Here is a 21,280-nt window from a genome sequence, read left to right as displayed (position 1 = left end):
CCTCGGACATAGATATATGAACTCAGACAAATAATTATATATTCCAAATATAGATATGTGAACTCCACAAACATATAAACTTCATATACATATGAATTTCAGTATCTCAACTCAACATCCCGAACAGTCTTTAAGAGTATTTAAGATAAGGAGTGAAGTACTTTTGATCATGAAACACATAATATACCGAGTTAATAAGTCATGAAAATAAAAAATTTAATGACCCCATTTTTCACTCCACACGCTCATTTAATTTCTTAAGTACTTTTTTTTTGGCAATATGTAGAGTAAAATGATTAAACCTTGTCACGTCAATTGATTTAGATTTATTTCACCAACTTCTTCAAACTGCTATGTAACTTTTTAAGTATTATTGTTAATTTGTTGTCCGTCGATATTTGTTAAACTTGATAACCAACGATAAGAAGTCAAATACAGAAGATAAAAGGTGCATTAAAGTATAAAAATTAGGAAACCATCACAAGTTATATTTTTTTCAAAAAACAAATGGAATGTTTTCATTTCCTTTATGAATTGTGTTTAAATGATTAGAAAATGAATAAAAGTTAATTAATTGATGGTAGATATTAGAATAAATACCAACTTGAGTCTTTAATTAGAAAACTACAAATTATATATATATCTTTCTAAAAAATTGAAGTATTTCCTTTTCTTTATGAATCGAGCTGTGTTTAAATGATTAGAAAATGAATAAAAGTTAATTAATTGATGGCAGATATTAGAATAAATACCAACTTGAGCCTTGTCCTTTTTAAGGATCCAACTATCAATTTCTGATATGGTAACAGATGGATTATTTAATCAGCTGTACTCAACTTAACAACACATGTATAATTACATGGTCAATATTATTTCTCCAAGGGTATGAACTATTGTCATTTGCAAGAAAAAATGGAATATTATACATATGAATGATTTATTAATATTTGTTTATACTAAATTCTATCTCAAAGCTGAGAAATGATTGAGTACAAACTTATCTAGATTTATATTTTCTACTAAGATTTTGAATACAAATTAACAATCCGTACATGTTAAGTTAGTTTAAATATTACCCAATAAATAATAATAGTTTAGATGAGTTTAATCTTTTGATTTGATCATGGTGATATGAATCCTTAAATCTCTATTCAATATGATTTTAAAAAACAATATTACACCTTTAGACCCCCAATTTTCTAAGGATCAATAAATTCTCTCCTAAAGCTAAGGGAGAATATTTAACATTTTTTGGAAAAAGAAAAACTGAATTCAATGTCTTAATTATATGCTTGAGACTAATTAACTATTCTCAAGTTAGCTATAATTTAATAATATCTTAAATCAAATATATTTTAACTCTTAAATTTTTTTCTTAGAAAATAGGTTAGAGAGAGACATACCTATATAGTATGTTAGGTTCTCAAACCACCATGGATTAACCTAAAAAATTAATAATTATATAATTTAAACTCCTGAGATTAAATCAATTTAAATCCTAAAATAATAATTGTATTAGCTTAAACAAACTTTCTTAAGTATATCAATTTAAACGTTATGTTTTATTTGGATACACTAGTATTTAAATTGATACATTTGTGAAAGTTCAAAGTTTAAATTGATACATCTATAAAAATTCAAGATTTAAATTGATACAACTAAATTGACCACATAAGCTCTACTAAATTATGTAATATTAAAATTTTCATCTCCCACTAATTTTAAGTCAGTCAATGATTTTAACACATTCATTTTCAAACCTATTTTAAAATCAATTTCCTAGGTGACTTTTAAATTCTTCTAAAATCAAATTCAGTTCGCAATGCCAAACTAAGTCTAAATTTACTTCACCCATCAACCTAAACTTTTAGAACAATAGGTGATTTAACAAACTCAACAGAACATGGGTGGATATAAAAAAGATAAAATAACACTTTCAACACTCAATTTCAAAGATCGATAAGAGAGGAGACCAAGGAAGAAGTATCCATTGATCGTGCACTAAAAAAAGGTTAAAACTCCGAACAGCCAAATAAAGACAAAGTTATAAATACAATAGCAAGGAAGAGAGACAAAAATGGAGTAACGAAGGATCACCAACCCAGAAAAAGATGTAATAAAAAGCACTTATTTCTGGTTAAGAAGAAGGGCTTTAATGATGGATTCAGACATGCCATCAGCATAGGCGTTATGACCAGCACCTGCAATCTCGTGATAATGAATCCATGGAAGCTGTTTGGCAATGTAACGTTGGAGAGTGACAGGCACGATCTTGTCTTCATCTCCATGCCATAAATGGACAGAACCTTCATTTTCTGGGAATGGGTTTTCCAGATCCAGAGGACTGAATTCCCACTTCCCAAATCCAACGTTTACATCCCTGTGAATGGACTCGTATTCTCCTTGTTGTTTAAATATAAGCTGACAGTGACAATTCCATCCCAGCAACAGAAAAAGAAAAAATATTTTTCAGTGTATTTTACAGGGAGACAGCTGATTATCATGTGCTAGCATTTTGTATTATTATATTCACTTCTAGTGGCAAAGTTTGATAACAATTTAGTTTTTAATTTTTGGGTTTTCAAAATTAAGCTTATAAACGCTATTTATGTTTATTAGGTTACTTTTTGTGGATATTTTTGAAACAGTTTTTAATAGGTTGAGAACTTGACTAAGAATCTGAGTGTTTCCATGGGACAGATGGAAACCACTGTGAAGAAATCGAGAGAAAGTAACACAATTTTCAAGAAGCAAAAACCAAAAACCAAAATGGTTTCAAGCAGGGCCTTAGCTTTTCAAACCAGATTTTGTTCATATAGGGTTGTCTAAATTTCAGATGGAAGATGAAATCATTTCACTCCCAGAAGAGCCTCAAGATGACCAAATTTAAATAGTTTGAGAGGATCTTTAAAGTAAAATGAAGCAAGTTTAGAGTCTAGGGGTGCAAAAGAAAGTACTCGAGTACTTTTCACTCAATTTCCATTAGGTTTAGTTGGACTACCAAAAGTATTTTAAAAAAAGTTATTACAGACCTCGTATAATATTCACTAGATTTCTTCATACTTCTTGTTCTTCCCCTATAGGACTTTTTCGCAGGATCAACAGGAAGTAGCATTGATATTGCCTTCCAAAAACCAAATCCCCCAAAAATGACCAAAAAAGCTTTTGGATTCACCCATTAGGCAATAACTTCTTTCTTTCTCTGCAATATGTTGGACCATAAATATTAATCATATCTCACGGAGACCAAATAAGTTTTTTTGGAACTTCAACTGCCTTGGTTATTTTCCCATCTCATCCCACATTATTAGCATTCCCTTCAACTGCCTTGGTTCCTATAGCAAAGCTACTTCCAAACCAGTTTCTTTGATAAAATCCTTGATTGTAGCCCTCTTGCTACAGCCCCCCACCAACCCTTCTATGTTCCAACTTAGTATTTTCATGTGGCTGCCTGAAGCGTTATCATAATTTGCTATTGTGAATATTTTAAGCTCTCTTGTACCATAGGAAGACGACTCTCTACCAGTGTTCTTTCTTCAACTTCGTCCCTTTGGTATTGGTCTACTTTGTCCCTTTGGTATTGGTGTAGGATATAATCCAAACTTCTCTTCACATACAACACACATACTTCGCTAATCCCTCCAAACTTATTCAGACAAACCTTCACTCCCTCCCCTCCCAGTAAAAGCATTGCACGGGGAAGCAAGACATCTTCAACGGAAGTTTTTCCTCCCCCATCATGACTACAAGTTTGGTTTCTCCCTTTGCTATTTCTTTCACTTGACTAGTTTTAAACAAGTTACCCAGATTTCTCAACGTATTTTCATTTCCTTTACACCACTGCTCCATCTTGGGCCTTTAGGGAAATAGAACTAAAAAAATACAATCCCAAATGCTTGGCAGATGCTTCACACTCTCCACAAGCTACCAAACCTCCTAATTACTTGCTAGTATCTGATTAAAAACACAATACCCACCCCTACAATATATTCCATTTGGTCCATAACCCTTTAACGATTTATTACAAGAGAGTTCCTACCCCTATCTACCCTTATCCACACTCCCTGCACTCCAGTAAGTACAATTTTATCTCCTTTTGTAACTCAATATTGTTTATGGCAGATTTCTGACTTAAATCAAACCAACACTTGAGGATGTGCCATTGACTTTTCTATGTTTACTGACCCTCAACTCACCTCTCAAATTTGGCTGATAAATTACTAACTGGAATGCAACCTTTAATTTGACACATTTAGCACCATCTCTATCGACTAACGTACAGTCAGAAGTGAATAAGATAAGATCAGAAAAGTAGAAAGCAAAATTGTATACGGAAAGGTCGCATACCTCACATTCTTTCCTTCCCACTTGCTTGGACAGGAGTTCTTTATCTTGACGAGATAGAATATTGGGACTTGCAGCAATAATACTAGAAGAAGGAAACCATCTTTGTGTATTCCACCAGTAGGTAAGCCACGGGGTGTAGTGAGCGACACGAAGTGTCCACTGATCCTGCCGAAACTGTTGGTAGAAGGCTTCATTCGTTAAGTTTGCAGGAAGCCCAGGCCACCAGTAGTTAACAACTGGCGCTAATAGTGCTGCCCCTGCTAGCCTGTTAGTATTTTTTTTTTTTTAAAAAAAGAAAATAAATAAATAAAAATCCTTGTCATACAAGAAGAAACACAAATAGATAAATCGCTTTCCGTGTCCTGCATATCCTTTCACATAAAAGGAGGCAATGGAATATTCAATTTATGATTTCTTCCTGATGTTCATTCTCATTTTGTTGTATAAAATGATTCTTGATGTTCGTTTTCAGGTGTGGTTTCATACCTGTTAGGAATATATTTTAGACAGCTCCAAACTGCCTGGCCACCCATGGAAAATCCAATAACATAGAATTTGGATCCTAGCTCCAATTGATCAGCTAGCTCCTCTATATCAGAAGCGATGGTTTTTGGAGTTCGATTTGGATTCGGATCACTCTCTCCATAACCAGATCTGTCAAATGATAGAATGTAGATTCCTAAGTTTTCAATTAGGTCCTGCAAAATGTCAATAGAGAGTGAACTTAAGACTGATCACATTTGAGTGTTAAGATGCCTTTCCAGATCATTTTGATAAACATTAAAAGGTGAAATATAAAATGATACCTGAGAGATGGTATTTGCAACAATGGCATTGTGTCTGCAAGAACGAAAGCTATGGACATAGATAATTTTGTATTTAGCTGAATCTTTTGGAACCCCGTGCTCCTTGTATGCCAAATATCTACCATCTCTAAGCTTTATTCTTGGTGCTGTGATAGGAGGTCCCTCAGGAGAACCACATATTTTTGGTGCAGGAGGTTGGATTGCCTGATAACCCCAGGCCAAAAATCCAAAAAAGAGCAGCACAGCTATATTCCTCAGCAATCCTGCTATTTTGAGCTCTATTCAGAAGAGCTAGTACATACATACATTAAGGGCAACAACAGTATCACTTTTAACTTTAAAATGATAAAATACAACAGTATCACATATAATCCGAAATGTGTTTTTCCTTGTGGGATCCTGTGATGAACAAAGTTTGCAATAGGCTGGCTTCTTCGAAAAAGGGGTTTCTTTCTAAAGCGGGTTGTCTCACTCTAATTAAGTCGAGTGGTATTCCAGTTTATTTCTTCTCTTTTTTCAGAGCTCAAGGTGAGGTGTGTAAGCGTTTGGAGAGGTTGATGCATGACTTCCTTTGGGAAGGGTTGATGAAGAGAAAGGTAAAGGCTTGCACCTAATTAGGTGGGAGGTGATTGAAAACCGGTTTCTTAAGGGGGTTTTAGAAATTGGGAACCTTAGGATTTGTAACAAAGGTGGTGCTTTTTTACTAAGCTCAATTCTCTATGGCGTAGCTCCTATCCTTTCGAGTGGTTGGATAAAGGGATTAAAGGCACCCATCAGAATCCTTGGAAATAGATATCGAGAGAGCTCCCTGCCTTTGTTCTTTGGGTCCGCTGTGTGGTGGGAGAAGGTAGAGAGACGTGTTTTTCGAAAGATCACTGGATGGGGGAGAGTCCTCTCTCTGGGTTATTCCCCAGATTGTACCATTTTTCTTCTCTTAAAAATCATTTTTGACAGATTTTCTTGTCTAGACAGGGAGCTCTTGTACATTTTCCTTTGAGTTCCGTTGTGCTCTTTCCGATAGGGAAACGATGGAGTGGTGGCTCTCCTCTCTCTTCTTCAGAGTCACCCATTTCATCTTGAGAGGAGAGATGTGAGAGTTTGGAGCCCCAATCCTTTGGATGAATTCACATGTAAGTCTTTTTTCAGAGTTTGATTAACCCTTCTCCTCTAGGAGAGTCTATCTTTTCGTTGCTTTGAAGGATTAAGGTTTCTAGAAAGGTGAGATTCTTCACTTGGCATCGTATTAGTATGTTGGACAGGCTGGTGAGAAAGATGCCTTCAATAGTTGGACCTTTCTGTTGTATTCTTTTTCGAAGGGCGGAGGAAGATTTGGACCATATTCTTTGGCATTGTGAGTTTGTGGGCTTTGTCTGGGATTTGTTTTTCCAAACGTTTGGTATGATGTGTGCTCGTCACAGAGATGTTAGAGATATGATCAAGGAGTTCCTCCTCAATCTGCCGTTTGGGCAGAGAGGCTGTTTCCTCTGGATTGCTAGTGTTTGTGCTATCTCTTGGGTGCTATGGGGTGAGAGGAATAGTAGGGTGTTCATGGGGGTTGAAAGGGATGCTAGAGAAATTTGGTCTCTGGTTCGTTTTCATGTTTCTCATTGGGCTTTGATTTCAAAGGCTTTCTGTAATATACCTTTATATTTGATTTTGTATAGTTGAAATCCCTCCTTGTAGAGTGAGTCCCCTTTTTTGTGGGCTTGTTTTTGTACACCCATGTATTCTTTCATTTCTTCTCAATGAAAATTGTTCTTGTAAAAAAAATATGATTGTACTGATAGATCACATTATGGGCATTAAGTTTTAAATAGTAAAAGATCCAGGAAAAGGAGGCTAGGGATGTTAAAGAAATTCAATAACACCTGATCAACCAAAACCAAATAAGTTATGGACTTAAATGGGCAGTTTAGGATTAAACAACTTGAGATCACTTGATCGGATTGGTTCGTGGTTGTCCTAATATTAACACAAATTAAATAGAATCAACTCAATTTTGATAATTTCAAAAAAATCTCTTTTATTTATGTTAGAAGTTAGTTTTACATGTCATTTATTTTAGCGCAAACTAAGAACTTTTCATTGACGGTTTAGAAAGAAGACATAAGAAGCCCAGAAGAAGAAGCTTACACAAACTCACTCCAACTAAGACTAGTCTCACTTTTAGTGTGCCTGATGACTCTTTCAGTTCTCTTTCTTTCTTTTCTTTTCTTTTCGTTTTTTTTGTTACTCAATAAACAAATTTCTAGAAAATAATTGGTTTCAAGTCTTTGAAGTACTATCGTTCATAGAATAAAATATGTAACTTTTGTTCCATTGTTTATAATATTAATATAAAATAAAATGACCTGCAAAACCCAAATTATTTGGTCTATCACCTAAGAAGGTCATTTGAGTTGGCCAAGTTTGCCATCAACAATTGAGTCAAGCATACAATACCTCTATATCCAACCAAATGCATAAGCAACCCCTGACAGAGGCTTTAAAACATAGACCAATGGTTCATATACATATGAGTTAGAAAAAATTGAAAACACACGCATGTATCAGAAAGGAAGTTATTTCTTTTAATGAAACTTCTTTAGTTAATATACTAAGTCCAGAGACGAGTACAGGATTTCAACAAGGCCACGCCAACCATATGTATGCAAAAGTTTGAGATTCTTTAAGGCAATGAAATTCTGAAGTAACTGTTAAAAAATTCAACATATAGTAGAGGAAATTATGCATTTATATATCGATATTCAAACAAACAAAAATCTGACATGAAATAAGTCAAAAATCATTCGAAACAAGAGGAGAAAGAAGATGCCTCTGTACTCCTCCCAAATATTTGAATTATAAACTAGGTCAAACTCTAATGGCAAGCAGAACTCAGCAAAATAGATCGAAAGCAAATGCTCTTTCAGACAAAAAGCCACATCTTCCTAATAAACGAACGGCCAAAAGTCAGAAGTAACATGCCAACTTGTTCAACGCTTTAGATCTACTCATACTACTCCGCTTATGCATTAACGACAAGTGGCGGGAAACAATTTGAAGAAATCACGACCATACCATCATCGACGAGACAATAGATCAATAACAACGAATAACAAGAACGTATCACTTGCTTGATGACAAAAATAGAGAATGAAAAAATCATGCCAGAAGATTCTAAAGCTGCGGTCAGAAATTGAAACTAGCACCATAAACTACAGCTTAGGTCGATTTTGATCATTGCTATAGCTTAATCAAAGCCATTAAAGCAGACGGAGGACTACGATTCTTCCTTACTTCCAGCTTCACAACGAAGATGATTAACATGCGAAATTCAGCATGGGAGAACACAATAAATACGAGGAAATTCAAACAAGCAGTGGAGAAAATGGAAAAGGAAATGGAGATAGGCTACCTGAAGAAATCGGGGAAGAATTGCTCCGCTTAGCTTTCCGTGTATGAGCTCTGGCCGATGCTGCCGATATCTTCCGGTTCACACCTCCTGCCATTAAAGCCCTTGGCAACCCACAGATCAGACCTCGCCCTGAATTTCGTAGAGATCAAGGGAAGGGAAAGATCTGGAAGTAAAGTGAGAGCGGGGGAAAAACAGAGAGATTCAAGAACGAAGATTTTTTTCCCCGTTTTTCCTTTTTGTGCTGTATCTGCAAAATCAAAATAATATAATTTGTCAATTCTTATTTCTTACGGCAATCTGATCTGGGGAAACATATTTAATTTTGTAATGAGCTGGGGCTGGGTTTGATTTACATATGTCTAATGTGTCTTTATTTTTTTTTCCACGTGTCTTAAATATGTTCAAATAACAATGAAATAAACTTCAAAATTTGAAGATAAAATAAAACTTTTAAAAATTCGAGATTATATAAGAGGAATTATTTTAAATAATAAAAATATTGAAGGTATTTACAAATAATAGTAAAATATCACCCACTATTGTAGATAGATAGTAAAATTTTACAATATTTATACATATTTTAATTTATTTCCGAAAATAATCCTATATATAATTCAACCTTTCCTATTTACACAATTAGCTTAGGTTACATTTGATCGTGAATCAGATTTCCATATATGAAATTGCCACAAAAAGTACTCGCTACATTCAAATATTTAGTTACATGTTTAAAAGTATTTAATTTCATGTAAACAAAAGAAAAAAAAAATGAAAAATGAAAAAGAAAGAAAAGTTGTTTTGTCTACACTTCTTCCATTTTGAATACTATTTAAAAAAGAAAAATGATTCCCTAAAATTAATCAATCTATCAATCCTGTTTAACAAGATAACAAACAAAATATGTGATGCTTAATAACCTTTTAATTTTTGGTTTTTAAAAATTAAACTTATTAACATTATTTATACTAATTAATTTTTTTTGTTCTATCATCTATTTTTTAGAAGTGATTTTAAAAACCAAGGTAAGTTTGAAAACCGAAAAAAATAGTTTGAAAAATTACCCTTTTGGTCCATATGTTTTGGGTTTAGTTTCTATTTGGGAATGTTCCAAAATTTAACACTTTTGTCTCTTAATTTTAGTCTTTGAAATAACAGGACTGTTAATGACTTAACAAAATGAGAATTAGGATAATGATTAACTAATTTTAAACCAAAATATATTTAGATGACGTGGCTATTTTAATTGTGATAGGACAAAAAGTTCGTTTTTTAAAAAATAAAAATAAAAGAAACTCAAGAGACACTTCTTAGAATTCAGCTTTACAGATTAAATTTAGATGTTCCTCTTTGCAAGCGAAACAATTGATAAGATAAAGAAACCAATGCTGCATTGGAATGGCCCATTCCTCTGCTTTTCTGTCCTCAATTTCAACCCGTAGAGAAAACAAAAATGACTCAGATAGACGTGGCTGAGAATTTGGTTCCAAAATGTGAAGACGAAGAAACATTTTGGAATGAAAAGTTGGATTCCACAAAGTATCTTTTGAGTTTCTTTTATTTTTATTAAAAAAAAAAAACTTTTTGACCTATCACACTTAAAATAGTCACGTCATCAAAAATATATTTTTAGTTTAAAATTAGTCAAGTCATCCTACTAATCAACATTCCATTAAGTCACTAACAATTCTTGAATATTATTGAAATCTCAAAGACTAAAGTATTAGATTTTAAAACATAAGGATCAAATAGAAGCTAAACCCAGAATCTAGGGACCAAACAAGTATTTTTTCCAAATAGTTTTTAAAAATTTATTTTTGTTTTTGAAATTTGACTAAAAATTCAACTATTTGTTTAAGAAAGATGAAAACCATACTAAAGAAGTTATAAGAAAGCCAACCAAACTTTAAAAAACTATAAAAACCAAACGAAAGGGAAAAAAAATCAATTTAAAAAGGTAAGATACGCAACCATTGTTATTGTTATTTTTTAGTTCAATAAGATATCGAGATTGAGATTTGTATTTCCGATGTTTTAGAAGAAGATATGATGTAACCCCGTATACTCTAGGTGACAGCCCAGCTATTATTTGATGACTATTAAAAAAAATATTAAGGTTGTTACATTTATATCCCTTAATACTTTTAGCCCAATGAAAAGAAATACTTGTGATCTATTAGAAACTTAGTGAATTCACAAAGTTAGTATTAAAACATTTGTCATTCATTTTCCTAGTCAATTATCAACAAGAACCAATTAACAACCCAAAAGGGCTGGAATGTCAACAAAAAATGGCGGCCAAAACCATCCATTTTTGCTCTTGAGCTGCACGATATTCTTCACTGAAACTCAATATATAGCAAGTTCAAGGGTGAACCATTAAGTCCAAGTTGACACTTTGAGTGAAGGAGATACAAAGCAGAAATAGCATTCTCCTAATAACTCATAAATCCCACACGACCAGAACCAACCTTACTTTGAACGAGATCTGTTCTATTAGTCATACAACAGTGTACTTGAGTTCTAAGAAAATCCCACAAAGACCAGAAAACATGCTCAAATATGCTCATTTCTCTTCAAGCAAAAGAGCAGTGATTATAGAATCATAAACATTATCAGCATAAGAGAACAAGTGTCCAGCACCCGGTACCTCGTGGTAGCGAATCCATGGGAGCTTTTCAGCAATGCAGCGTTGCAGTTTAGGAGACACGACCCTATCGTCGTCTCCCTGCCATATGTGGATTGATCCGTCATTGTGAGGAAATGGATTTTTTAGGTCCAGAGGACTGAACTCCCAGCTGCTAAATCCAACATTCAAATCCTGATGGAGGGATTCATATTCACCTTGTTGTCTAATCTGAGCCTGTGAAACCGCATACAGCAGTTACTCGAACATTTTCCAAGAGATTGTAGATTGTTTTATCATGATATGTAATGATGCAACAAAAAGAAGGATAGCTGATCAAATTATGTTTTTTTCTAGAAGAAACCGAAAAAAAGAATGGGTATGAAGAACAAGAAGAATAAGACCTAGTCGATAGTGAGAAAAAGTCTTGAGGCTCATAGCGAGGTATTTAACCTAATGCTCCAATAGCTATTTGAATATGTAGCTTGTTTAATGATGAACGCTTTATTAAAAAAAATTGTTAATGTAATCTATTAGGGACAACAAACCATCCCCAGATCTTCACAATGATACAATATTGTCTACTTTGGACATAAGACATCATGTCTTTGTTTTTTGTTTCACACGAAAGGGCTCGTACCAACAGAGTAGTTGTATTAACTTATATACCAATGATCTTCCATTTACCTAGTCAATGTGAAACTTTAGTTGCATTTTCAACATAAATTAAAGCAGAAAAACGGGACAAGCTAGTTTTAGATTATAAAACAAACGAAATCATCTTGCATACAAGAGTTAAGGTCAAGAGAACCCCCACACCCAAATGTTGATGGTTAGAAAGCTCATTTCTCAGTCGATAAAGAATGCAACAAAAAGAGAAAATCAGCTTGAAGGTCTGGGATGAATATACTCCAAGTGAGTGATCAATATGCTATAAGTTGTTCAAAGAATAAACTTAAGGTTTGATTTCTAATCAACTGTTCTATATCAACTTTCTCTCTGGTTCTCCCCATGATAAAGAAAGCTCAGGTTGCTTGTAGAAACAAAATGAAATTATCAAACGAGAAAACAAAATACTTACCATATACTGGCGTCTGAATGAGAGCTTAAGAATGAGATTTTTGTCGCTAGGAGAAAGAATGTTGGGATTGTGAGTGATAATACTCGAAGCAGGAAACCATTTCTGTGTGTTCCACCAGTATGTAAGCCAAGGAGTATAGTGAGCAACACTTAGAGCCCATTGGTCTTGCAATGGTTTCCATTTGAAAGCTTCATTAGATAAATTTGCAGGAAGACCTGGCCACCAATAGTTGATAACTGGAGCTATTAGTACTGCCCCCGCCAGCCTATTAGGATTCATGATACATCAAATTCTTTCTCAATCACTATGTTGCCTTTCAAGAAAAGAAACAATTGAAAGCATTAAAGTATTGATATAATTACATTAACTGTAATGTGTTAGGTATCCAACCCTGAAAACTAATACCCAACAATGGCAATCTTCACAAAAAACAGAGTATACTCTGTGATTACATTATTTATGAACTTTCTTGGGAAATATTACAGAAAAACAACTTGGAAACAACATATAACAGAAATAGAAAAAGATACAATATTAAGAGACACTTCCCTGACTCTCCACCCAATTCGAGAGGGCTGGTTTCCTCTCCCTCAGCTTCCTCAACCTCAGCTAAAACATTCCCTGCCTAAAAGCCTCTCCCCTGCCTTTCTTATATAACAACCCGGTGGTCCCTCCTTCCTCCCCAAAATAACCGAATGGTGGTCCCAAAATCATCCTTTCCATTTATTTCCCACTACCCGAATCTTCTCCTTCCACATCAGTAATTTTCAATGCTTTTCCCTTTTTACCCCTCTTTTTATGTGTGTGAATAATTGGAGGTCTAACAATATTGCTCGCCTCAAAACTCACCTTGTCCTCAATCAGGAAACTGTTCATTCATCAAATAAACTAACTCCCAAGTCGCTTCGCTGTCAGGCAGCCCCTTCCACTTCACTAACCATTCATTGGCTGCAAGTTCCCTGTTCCAACGGATGCCTAGGATGCTATCTGGTACCAATTGCAGCTCAAATTCTTCCGTCAGCACTGGTGGATGATGTTGAATCTGATGTGCCTGCCCCAATTTCTTTTTTAACTGTGATATATGGAAGGTGTTGTGGATATTTGCTCCTGGAGGCAATTCCAACTTGTAAGCCACTTCTCCTATTCTCTCTTGGATTCGATAGGGGCCATAGTATTTTGGAGCTAGTTTCTCACTTCGTTTTCGTGCTAACGACCTCTGTCTATATGGTCGGAGTTTGAGGTAGACTTCATCTCCTACTTCGAAATTCAATTTCCTCCTTTGTTGGTCTGCCTGTTTCTTCATTCTATTTTGAGCTACTGCTAAGTGTTCCTTTAATGTGTTCAATACCGCATCCCTTGCCATCAATTATTGCTCAACTAAGTCATTTGAGGTCTTCTTTTCTCCATAAGAAATCAGTGCCGGTGGCTGCCTTCCAAAGACGGCTTGATAAGGAGTAGTCTTAATGGAAGTATGAAAGGTGGTGTTGTACCAAATTTCCGCCCATGGAATCCACTTACTCCACTTATTAGGTTATTCGTTACAAAAACACCTCAGGTAGGTTTCCAAGCATCTGTTGATCCTCTCAGTTTGTTCATCCGTTTGTGGATGGAAGGAAGTACTCCGCTTCAGAACTGTTCCCATCATAGAAAATAACTCTTTCCAAAAATGACTCAGGAAGATCTTGTCTCTATTTGTCACAATAGATTTTGGGACTCCATGGTGCCTGATTACCCTTTGAATTAAAAGTTCTGCAACTTGTTTTGCCGAATATGGGTGTTTCAACTTTACGAAATGAGCATATTTTCTGTCCACAACAACCATGATAGAGTTGAAGCCTTTTGATTTTGGAAGTCCTTCCACAAAGTTCATTGCTAGGTCGTCCCAAATTTGTTCTGGGATAGGAAGGGGTTGTAGCAACCCTGGTGGCTTTAAGGACTCTGTTTTATTGCGTTGGCACACTTCACATTGTTCGACATATCTTTTCACATCAGCCTTCATGCCCTACCAGAAAATCTCCCTTGACATCCTCTTATAAGTCCTCAGGAATCCGGAGTGACCTCCCAAAATTGAGTTATGAAAAGTATGGAGTAAAGCTGGAATTAAAGTTGAAGTTTTGGAAATCACTAATCTCCCTTTGTACAATAACCTCCCTCGTTCCCATTGATATTTTGGCTTTCCTTCTAGATTTTCTTTAAGAATTGCTATAATTTTCTGTAATTCCTCATCTTCGTTGACTTCTTTAAGCACCAACTCCACATCTATCATCGATGGGTTGATAAAGAATACATTTCGGTTGTTGGTGGCAGTCTTGACACGGCATCAGCTGCCTTATTCTGAAGGCCAAGTTGATATAAGATCTCAAAATTGTACCCCATGAGCTTGGTTAGCCATTTCTGAAATTGGGGTTGCACTTCTCTTTGCTCAATCAAGAATCTTAAAGCCTTTTGGTTGGAAATGACTTTGAACTTTGCCCCTATCAAGTAATTACACCATTTTTGGACGGCTAGTACCACAACCATTAGCTCCTTCTCACATATAGACTTCTCTTGGGCCTGAGGAGATAATTTCTAACTGAAATATTTAATGGGTCTTGAGTTTTGTGTGAGTATTGCCCCTAAGCCAAAACCAGATGTGTCCGTTTCAATAACAGAAGGAAGTGAAAAGTCTGGAAGTGCAAGGGACTGGTACAGTCATCATAGTTTTCTTCAATTCATCAAATGCCTCTTGAGCTTGTTGGCCCCAGGTGAAGGCATTCTTTTGTAACAGTTGTGTGAGTGGGGCTATGATCTGACCATGTCTTTTTACAAACCTCCTATAATAGCCTGTGAGGCCTAGGAAACCCCCCAATTCTGAAACGTTTTTTGGTGTAGGCCAGATTACCATTGCCTTGATTTTTTCCCCATCGGCTTCAACCTCTTCTTGCGAGACCTAATGCCCTAAATATTGGATTCTTGACTGACAGAAGGAACATTTTTTCTTGTTGGCGAATAACTCGTGATCCATTAAAATGTTGAATATCACGGCTAGGTGCGTTTCATGGGTGGAGATGTCCGGACTGTAGACCAAGATGTTGTAAAAAAATACCAGTATGAACCTTCTAAAGAATGGTTTGAATATTTGATTCATCAACGACTAGAATGTGGCTGGTACATTGGTTAATCCGAATGGCATTACTACGAATTCATAGTGCCCCTCATACGTCCTAAACGTAGTCTTCTCAATGTTTTCTTCTTTCATCCGGATTTGATGGTAACTTGAACAAAGGTCCAATTTAGAGAAAACTGTTGAGCCATGGAGTTCATCCAACAATTCTTCTATCACCGGTATAGGAAACTTATCAGCCACTGTTATCTGATTCAACCTCCTATGATCAATACAAAATCTCCAACCCCCATCTCTTTTTCTGATCAGAATCACTGGGCTTGAGTAAGGGCTTCTGTTGGGCCTTATTATTCCTGCTACTAACATTTCCCCAACCAGTTTCTCAATCTCTTCTTTTTTATGATGCCCGTACTTGTAAGGTCTCACATTGACCGGTGGTTCCCTTTTACGAGTGAGGATTTGATGATCGATCTCTCTCTTTAGAGGCAATTGGGTTGGAGTATTAAAGATATCTTCACTTTCACTAAGTAGAGCTTGGATCATTACTGGAAGTTTCTCTCCCTCCAGGGCTACTTCATCAACCACAAGGTCATGGCTATCGGAAATCTCCACGTTTTGGAACTCAATTAGGAATCCTTGGTCATCCTCTTCCCATTCCTTGGATAAAGCTTTCAACGAGATTTTTGCCCGAGTTAAGGAAGTATCTCCCCTTAACATGATTATTTTGATCTTTCTCTGTGAAGCACATGGTTAAGGAAGGCCAGTGGACCCCATGAATCCGGTCGTGAATAGCCACTGCATCCCCAAAATCACATCCATCCTGCCTAAATCCATAAGAAGGAAGTCAACATTGACTTCTAAGTCTTGAAGTTTCAATAAAACAGACTTGCAATTGCAGACGCCATTTCCCATGATAGCCTCCCCATTACCGATTACTACTCCATATTTCGTGGTTGTGGTCACCGATATGCTCAACCTTCTAATCAAACGCTGATGTATAAAGTTGTGGGTTGCTCCACAATCTATCAGTACAACAACTTCCACTCCTTGAACGGTCCCCTTCAGCTTCATCGTGCCACGCTTTGGAAAACCCATCATTGAGCATAGGGAAATCTCAGCTTCTTCGATCACTTCTAGCGAAGCTATTTCTGCCGCCTCTTCACTTTCCTTTTCTTCCTTGTCCTCTTCCCCTGCATCATCATTAGAATTGAATAAGAATTAACTCACGATTTTCCCTTACCTTGCAACGGAAACAAAGGCCCTTCTCCAACCTTTCCCGGTATTTGCTGTCAGAAAGATGTTTTACCGGGGGCTCCTTCCTCATCATCGATCCTCCCTTCACCAAACTAGTAATCTGGCGTGTTGTATTAGCGTCCGGCGTTTTAGGGTTGACTTTGACGGGTGTTGGGCTATTTTTATTTCTCGTCTGAGCTTCACTCTTCTTGGGCCCAATAAGGCCAAGTTCATTTAAAGTAAGTTTAAGGGCCAGATTGCGGTCGTTGACGAGTTGGGCTTCTCTCATACTTTCCTCTAAGCCCACTGGATGTCTGCTGATTACTTCAGCTTGGATTGCAGGTTCCAACCCGTTAAGAAATGCATCCATGAGGATGCTCTCCGCCATCTCTAGCAATGGCGCGGAATAGTTCACGAACCTCTTCACATATTCCTCATAGCTCCCTTCTTGCTTAATTCGTAAGAGCCTGGCTTCGAGGCTTCTCTCCGCTATGGGATGGTATCTTTCAAACAATCTCTTCTTCAACTTTTCCCAGGTTTCGATCGACTTCCGATTATAACTCCATCTAAACCAGTCGACTTCATCGGGGGCAAAACTCACCACGGCCACCTTCACCTTCTCCGCATCGTTGAACTTGTGAATCTTGAAATAATGCTCTGCTCGGTAGACCCAAGACTCCGGGTTTTCTCCGCTGAAAATGGGCATTTCCAGCCTTTTGTATTTGCTCTTATTAATCCCTCCAACAGTCATACTTGTTGATGAATCCTCTTCCAACTTACCCTTCAATTTGTTCCTTGATCCTTCGCTCAATCCCGAGTCCTCCGTCCTCTTCACCAAACTATTTTCTCGAACGTCTTCAGATAATTTTTCCATACTTTTGCAGAGACTGATGATCAAGTTCTTCATCTCCTAAATCTCTTTCTCATTGGCTTCCAATCGTTCCTTGACCTGCTTCTGCGTCATCTGCCTTGTTTGCCCTAGGATGTTGATAGCTCTGATACCAATTTGTTAGGTATCCAACCATGAAAACTAATACCCAACAATGGCAACCTTCCCAGAAAACAGAGTATACTCTGTGATTATATTATTTATGAACTTTCTTGGGAAATACTATAGAAAAACAACTTGGAAACAACATATAACAGAAATAGAAAAGACACAATATTAAAAGACACTGCCCTGACTCTCCAACCAATTCGAGAGGGCTGGTTTCCTCTCCCTCAGCTTCCTCAACCTCAGCTAAAACATTCCCTGCCTAAAAGCCTCTCCCCTGTCTTTCTTATATAACAACCCAGTGGTCCCTCCTTCCTCCCCAAAATAACCGAATTGTGGTCCCAAAATCATCCTTTCCATTTATTTCCCACTACCCGAATCTTCTTCTTCCACATCAGTAATTTTCAATGCTTTTCCCTTTTCACCCCTCCTTCAATATGTGTGAATAATTGGAGGTCTAACATAACGTAACCTTTCAGCATAAGCTTTTAGATGGATTTGTGATTTAGCATCATATCCGAGCAAGAGGTCCTATATTTGGGCACATGTCATTTTGTCTCCAATTAATATTAATTTACATATATTGGGCTCTTAATAAATTTTCAAGCCCATAAGTGATAGAGAGTGCTAAAGTATTAATATAATTAAATATATCGTAACCCATTGACATAAGCTTTTGGGTTAATTAGTGATTTAACGAAAAACAGAATAATCGATCAATGTTGAGGGTATACACACATGAGAGTATTGAATTCAAATACTCTTTTCGTTGGTCTTGAACAGAGGTAGCTAAGATAAATAATGCATATGCCATATATTTTACCTATTTGGAATGTACTTCAGACAGCTCCAAACTATTATCCCACCCATGGAACCTCCCATAACATAGAATTTTGATCCCAATGCCAATTGATCTGCAAGCTCTTCTATGTCCATAGCCGCGCTCTTCACCGTCCTCTTCGGGTCAGGATCACTCTCTCCATAACCAGGTCTATCAAAAGACAGAATGTAGATTCCCAAGCCTTCAATAAGTTCCTGAGAGAGCTCTACACAGTCAAACTCCAGAACAGTTCTCAAAATAGAAGTTAAAATGTATGCAAATGGAGAAAAAAACCCCATCAAAATGCACCGGAGAAAGGGCTCGGGCAGCAGTAGTGTCATGCCTGCAAGAATCAAAGCCATGGACTGAGACAATTTTGTACTTGGCTTTGTCTTTTGGCACACCATGCTCCTTGTAAGCCAAATGCCTTCCATCGCTGAGCTTTATTCTTGGTGCTGTAATGGGAGGGCCACCAGGTAAGCCACATATCTTGGGAGGAGGAGGTTGAATCACATGATAGAACCATGCTGAAAATCCCAAAAAGAGAAGCCCCAGCAGTTTTCTGAACGCCCCTGAAACAAACTACTGTTTTCACATAATACCCAGGAAGGAAGTTTTATGGATTAAATACACCATAACTTATCAGCTTAAGGTTTTTAGAGGCCTTATCTTCAAAGTTGTATTGTAACTTCCTCAATGAACAGTCAAGGTCAAGGTGTATTTGGGGTAACTTCTAAAATAAGTAATTTTCAGAACAAAGTACTTGACCACTTAAACCTCACTATTGGTCCATTTGGTTCTTAGTTTTTTGGTTTTCTAAAATTGTGTTTGTTTTCTCACAATTTCTTTACAATAGTTTTCATCTTTATCAAGGAAACATTTATATTCATATCCAAATTTCAAAAATAAAAATAAAACTGTTTTTCTAATGTTCAAAATTTTGATTGGAATTTTAGAACAATTCTAAAAAGTAGAAAACAAAACAAATAAACTTGTGTGTAGAAATAATGTTTTCAAGTTCAATTTTCAAAAACTAAAAGGTTAAACACTTCCAAACAATCATTGTAATTTTTAGCACTTCATTCAAACTGTTATTAAGCACTTCCTAGAAATCACCGTAGTTTCAACTTTCAACACTTTTAAATGGCTTTCAAAACATGAAGTTCTTGAGTTAAAAAATACATTTAGACATGATAAAAGTTCTAACATTCTCTTAGTACATGTTTGGGAGCAATTACTCTAAATCACACTTTTAGTTGTTCAAAATTTATTTAACATTGATATTTAATGGCTAAAGTGACTTCTTTTTACTAAGTTTTGAATCCTAACATATCCCAGTAACATTACCAACAACTGCACCTTGCTATTAGTTGAGCTCTTACATAGGTCAAAACTAATTGACAATAGGAGAAGTATCCCATGTATCTTTTAAAGATTGTGAGGTCACCCTATCTTTTCAATGTGGAATCCTCAGCCTACCTCTTAAGATGGTGCCTCTTTGTCCTTTGGGTTCACCATTCTTAGATCAAATCCTTTTTTCTTTTTTACTGAATACTAGTTTGGGTTTTATGGGCTCTAATACTATATTTGATAAACATGATGTTCCATCTAAAAACCAATTAGTATGGAGAGGAGTAACTCATGTATCTTATCAAAAGTATAAGGTCTTTCACTTTTTCAACGTGAAATCCTCCAAAGCTTTAACACTTCACCTCACTTATGAGTTTGAAAATTTATAGAAGCCGACGATTAGAAATCAATATTACACGAGTTCAATCGTTGTGCCTCCTCCTTTTATACCATCTTAAATCAAAAGCTTAAGGTAAATTTAATTATTCCAATGCTTTAACATTTATCAAGGGAGGTTCCAACTCGTGTCACCCCACAGCATTAGATTTCCATCAAAAAGCAGTCTATAAGATTAAAAAAAAAAAAAAGAAGTTCAAAAGCCGTAGTTTACATTCTATAAACAACGAAAAAGTGGTGCAATAAAGACGATACAGTGACAAAAACTTAAGAAGTAGAGAATATGAAGGAAAACCCACCTAGGGGAAGCCGTAAAGAGCTGCTTTGCTTTGATTTCTTTCTCGGGTGAGCTCCTCCGCTAGCATATGCCGCCGCTACCTTCCGGTTTCCTCCTCCGGTCATTGTGGGTCGAAATTAGTCTGGCTCAGGTCACAGTCTGGCCGATTTTCTTCACTGGTAAATATCATTCAGAGCTAAAAAAAACAAAATGCCCAAAAAATCAGAGGAAATGTTAGTTTATTTGGGCAAAAGACGAAAAGAACATGGGCTAGTTGGTGTGGCCTCGTGGTTTCTTTTAACTTCTAGCTCTTGTTTTTAGCGCAATGCATGAAGGGGTGAGCGAGACGATGGTGGAATTTTTTATTCCCTTTCAACGGAAAATGTAAGACTGGTTTTGCCATGGCAAAGGTGAGACAAAGGTGGAAAAGGATTGGAGAAAATGATAAAAAAAATTGAACCAAATTTGCAATTTGATATATCGATTTGTCCATAAACCCAATAGTTAATTGTCAGAAGCTGAAAGATAAGGTCAAATTATAAATTTGGTTACTATAATTAGGAGAATAAGTTAAAATTTAATCTCGATGATTTATAATTAAAATTTAGTTCATTGGATTTATTAAAAATCCTCGTAAAAAGTCATTTCAATTTATAGGACTCGACAGATATCTTAAAATTAAATTGCAAATTTCGTTTCTATGGCTTGATGGAAGTTAAAATTTAGTCATTGTAATTTATAATTAGAATTTAGTCCGTATGATTCAATAAAATCCTCATAAAAGTTGTGGGATTCTAAATATCCAACTTCTTTTTAAAACATAATTTTCACCAACAATCCCCCACTTAAAAAT

General features: G+C 36.0%; 2 protein-coding genes across 5 annotated transcripts; both read right to left on the bottom strand.

Moving 5' to 3' along the window:
* Nucleotides 1-1,947: 1,947 nt before the first annotated feature.
* Nucleotides 1,948-8,849, bottom strand: LOC120091130. 3 transcript variants are annotated; one of them, XM_039048989.1, is made up of 5 exons: nt 8,551-8,849; nt 5,154-5,431; nt 4,834-5,045; nt 4,348-4,612; nt 1,948-2,421 (listed from the first exon to the last, which is right to left on the bottom strand). In XM_039048989.1, exons 1-5 carry the CDS (start codon nt 8,642-8,644, stop codon nt 2,128-2,130), a joined length of 1,143 nt encoding a protein of 380 aa, XP_038904917.1. In that variant the 5' UTR covers nt 8,645-8,849; the 3' UTR covers nt 1,948-2,127. The 3 variants fall into 3 exon arrangements, with proteins under 3 accessions (XP_038904917.1, XP_038904919.1, XP_038904920.1); XM_039048991.1 differs by having other exon boundaries at nt 5,154-5,419; XM_039048992.1 differs by having other exon boundaries at nt 5,154-5,416; nt 8,551-8,846.
* A 2,036-nt stretch (nt 8,850-10,885) lies between these two features.
* Nucleotides 10,886-20,860, bottom strand: LOC120091129. 2 transcript variants are annotated; one of them, XM_039048987.1, is made up of 5 exons: nt 20,450-20,860; nt 18,699-18,976; nt 18,408-18,619; nt 12,255-12,519; nt 10,886-11,410 (listed from the first exon to the last, which is right to left on the bottom strand). In XM_039048987.1, exons 1-5 carry the CDS (start codon nt 20,550-20,552, stop codon nt 11,114-11,116), a joined length of 1,155 nt encoding a protein of 384 aa, XP_038904915.1. In that variant the 5' UTR covers nt 20,553-20,860; the 3' UTR covers nt 10,886-11,113. The 2 variants fall into 2 exon arrangements, with proteins under 2 accessions (XP_038904915.1, XP_038904916.1); XM_039048988.1 differs by having other exon boundaries at nt 18,714-18,976; nt 20,450-20,859.
* Nucleotides 20,861-21,280: the final 420 nt, after the last annotated feature.

The sequence above is a fragment of the Benincasa hispida genome, chromosome 11 (assembly GCF_009727055.1).
Source record: "Benincasa hispida cultivar B227 chromosome 11, ASM972705v1, whole genome shotgun sequence".
Classification (NCBI taxonomy): Eukaryota; Viridiplantae; Streptophyta; class Magnoliopsida; order Cucurbitales; family Cucurbitaceae; genus Benincasa; species Benincasa hispida.
The sequence above is the reverse complement of the archived record's forward strand: the minus strand, read 5'-3'. Positions and strand labels throughout refer to the sequence as shown.